The sequence below is a fragment of the Triticum aestivum genome, chromosome 2D (genome assembly GCF_018294505.1).
Source record: "Triticum aestivum cultivar Chinese Spring chromosome 2D, IWGSC CS RefSeq v2.1, whole genome shotgun sequence".
Taxonomy (NCBI): Eukaryota; Viridiplantae; Streptophyta; class Magnoliopsida; order Poales; family Poaceae; genus Triticum; species Triticum aestivum.
Window position 1 is genome coordinate 9,828,487 of NC_057799.1, and position 3,531 is coordinate 9,832,017.

The window sequence follows — 3,531 nt, forward strand, 5'->3', positions numbered from 1 at the left end:
TCCTACCCCTATGAGCACCTCCGAGATACTGAGCCGACACATCATCGACTTAAACCTGGTGGGTTGGGGATACCATTGTTCACCTAACCATCTAATCACGGGTTGGTTCACGTCTTCTATTTTAATTATATAGTAGATAGATTGGGTCTATGCCTTATTCTGAAATTTATTCAGGTGGGAAATCCCCCCACCCAAAACAAAAACATAATACAAATTTACAGTACTTTAATTGATATATATGATACATGAACACATATGTTTATCATGTATCCAAAAATACAATAAGATTTACATTACACGAGTCCCAAAACAAAATTAGATTGGCACACCCCGTCGCTTCCTCCCTGGCAAGGTACTACTACTACCTTCATGTGTATCCTGAGCACGACTTGTAACAAAATGAACAAATGATTTATGAGGGGGTATCCTTGATTCATATCTAATTAGAGTGAAGTCTCCTTCTGGTCTAACACTAGGATCTGCTAGAAGCTCTGCAAATGTCACACTTGGTGATTTCTCCTTGATTGGAACATTACTTGTATAACTTGTCATAGTAAGTGGATGCAAAGCAAAGTCCGTTATGTCGACTGGAAGGCCTTGTTCCATAAGCACGCTGGGGTGCGCACCATGTATGAAGAGGTTTCTTTTAACATGCCTTGTCATCTTGTCAAATATGCAACGCCAAAACTGAATAGTGAGGTTCATTCTCAACACATGTGAGAACGTATTTATTGCTACAAGTGAACCTTGCTTATTGTGCAACTGATTGGCAAACTCATCTGCTAATTGCAGTAGTCGTGGATGTTCTGCAGGGTCTACGCTCCCGAATGCTAGGGTCTTAAAAAGATACCTAAACTCGTCATAAGACAAAACACTTAAGAAAATAGGTTGCACCGATCCAAACCGGGCTAATCTTTTAAGTTTACTTATGATGATGATCTTGCTTCCTTTGTTCATTCTTATGAGAAACAAGTGAAACTTTTTCCAGTCATCGTCGCCTATATCAGAAGCAAACTCTATAACTACCAAGATCATCCGAAACATGGTCCCTCCATGGTCAAGTACCGTCAAGAGGTTGTCTCCATTCAAGTGCAAAGTAGTGGAGAATTGTGAGCGAACCCTTTCGTCTGCACACACATGAGCAACCAATGTTTTCTTCCCAACTCCAACACCACCTATGATTGGAAGAACTGCAGGTGCATGAAAATCATTGTGCTCCAACAAGAAGCTCAAGAGCTTTTGCTTTTCAGCATGTCGGCTGAACATGAAGTTGTTGGTGTAAAGATGAACATCATATGGCCTACGAGACATGCGCTCACATCCACCCAGAAACACAACAAATTCTGTCATGTTAGCAACAACAATTTCTAAGCTTTCCAAGGCACCATCTGACTCGAGGCGCATGGCCTTGTCATCCATCTCAGTTTTTGTCCGAGAACGCTTGAAAGGAATGGATAAATACAAGTTGTTGCTAGATGAGTCGTTGATTCTAACCTTGTCAAAGCATGCACTCTCTTGGTGGTTTTGGAACCTCATGGTGTCCAGCATGTGGTATCCTTTGTACATGGCCCCTGACAGCATTTTGAGCTGCAATAACATCCCAGAGTTGGTTATGTACCGCACATCCGCCTCCTCGACGACGATGCTGACTCTCATCAAGAGGTGCTGCAGTCTCTCCTCCATCTTCTCTGATTGTGCATGGCTCAAGGAGGAGTTGTACTTGTTTTTGAGGAAGGAGATGAAACGACTCACTAGTTCACCCGTGACTACGGATATGGCAGCCTCCATGGCAAGCAAGAAGACGGTCGATGATGGAAGTTGTTGGTGATCTCTATGGACTCTGGACAAATTGAGTAGCCTCTGCAAGTCTTATAGAGATTCTTCACCAGATATAAGTCTCCAAACTATTGATGGCGATATGTTCAAAGGTGGGCGACACACGGCGGTAAACGTGTATCCTTGCTTTTTTCGAACGGTCACCGGGGGAGATAGCTTCCCCACCAGAAAGTCAATGTATCCTTGTAAACTACATCTATTTGTAATCTTTATTATTGGCCTAGCACCCCATGGAATACATTTCTAGCAAAAACGTGTGAGAATGACAAGCCAACTGCCTAAGCAACAAGAAAACATTGACTTTCTCTTTCAATATTTTTAATCCTGTCCACAATGTTGCTCTGGTGCAATCAGTATGCCGGTTTCTGATGTAATCTGTTGTAATAATGGATTTGGTCCGATTTATGACTTGGGTTTCGAGTGCAAAACTAATTGAAGTTTACTAGGAGTACAACACAGGGAGTGGGAATACCTGTAGAAGAATAATAAACAAACTAATCGAAGTGCGCTACGGCTTAGCACGCCTGCTTAGCTTAATTAGACACTTGACACTTGACGTATTCATATACGCCATTGGCAGCGTCTCAACCTCAACCATATAGACACTTGACGTATACATACACGCCATTGGCAGCGTCTCAACTGTTGATTCGTCGTCCACCGGCGGCGGCTGCGTGGTTGGGTCATCGTGGAACTTCTTGGCCTCCTCCTTAAGATCGGTCCTCGTCCGCCGACGGCGGCTACACCGTAGGCCAGCTCTGACCGTGAAACGCTTCTGGTACAGCATGCGAAGTCTCAAACGACAAGGCGTAGTGGCCTCCATGTGTTTTCTTGCATTTCATTGAAACCCTGGCCGGCCTGACCTGAAGAAGGCGTAGACATCATAAAGCACATCCTTTCTACTCTGCTGGGTCGCTCGCGTTTTTCCTAGTCAGTGATTACGCGATACTCCCTCCGTTCTCCGTAATTGAAGTTGTAGGTTTATCCTGAGTCAAACGACATGCTGCTCGATGCCCAGCACAAGCTAGTGGAGGCTCAGAACATGCTGGTGGAGCGCTCAAACCCGCTGCTCAGGACCGAGTTGCAGGAGCTCTTAGAAACACCAGAAACCTACGAGAAGCAGGGCCGCCCCTACACGTTATCATCCGAGTCTTCACACATCTGGCAACATTTCGTGACGAGGGGCTGCAACATTGAGAACATGCGGCTCTTGGCCACGCCACGCAGGGACAAGTACCTGGAGCAAGCCAGTAAGTTCCTCGACGAACCATCAACGATGCTGCCATCGGCGGTAGATGACGACGTCAAGGAGGAGGTGGCTGATCGTACGATTAATTAATGTTGTAATCGAGAGGGTAAATGTAGATGTAGCAAAGATGTTCAGCTCACCGGGAACAGAGGATGGGTTTCTTCTTGCTAAGGGAAGGTGGGTAGAACGCATACCGTTTAGGGTCGCAGGCGAGGGCGCGCCCCAAGCCGAAGGCCTGGCTCGGGGTTGGCGCTGGACGTGCCGACGGAGCCGCGCTGCCGTCCTCGGAGCTCGGTCGACGGCCGTTTTTTTATTATTTTTGGAACAAAGACGCTAGAAGCGTCCGGCTTTAAATTAATAAATTCCACAACTTAGGCAGCGTAACAAACATAGTCTTAGGACATCGAACACGAGCACGGAGGCTCAGGCCACGCCGACGCGGAGAC

The 3,531-nt window shown here is 46.0% G+C and overlaps 1 protein-coding gene across 1 annotated transcript; it reads right to left on the reverse strand.

The window, feature by feature from the left end:
- Positions 1 to 315: 315 nt before the first annotated feature.
- Positions 316 to 1,788, reverse strand: LOC123048211 (uncharacterized). Its single transcript, XM_044471360.1, has one exon. The coding sequence runs from the start codon at positions 1,786 to 1,788 to the stop codon at positions 316 to 318; it is 1,473 nt and encodes a 490-aa protein (XP_044327295.1).
- Between the last annotated feature and the right edge of the window lie 1,743 nt (positions 1,789 to 3,531).

What these genes read in the sequence shown, in the direction of transcription:
- LOC123048211 (XM_044471360.1), bottom strand. Translation starts at nt 1,788, where the DNA reads ATGGAGGCTGCCATATCCGTAGTCACGGGTGAACTAGTGAGTCGTTTC.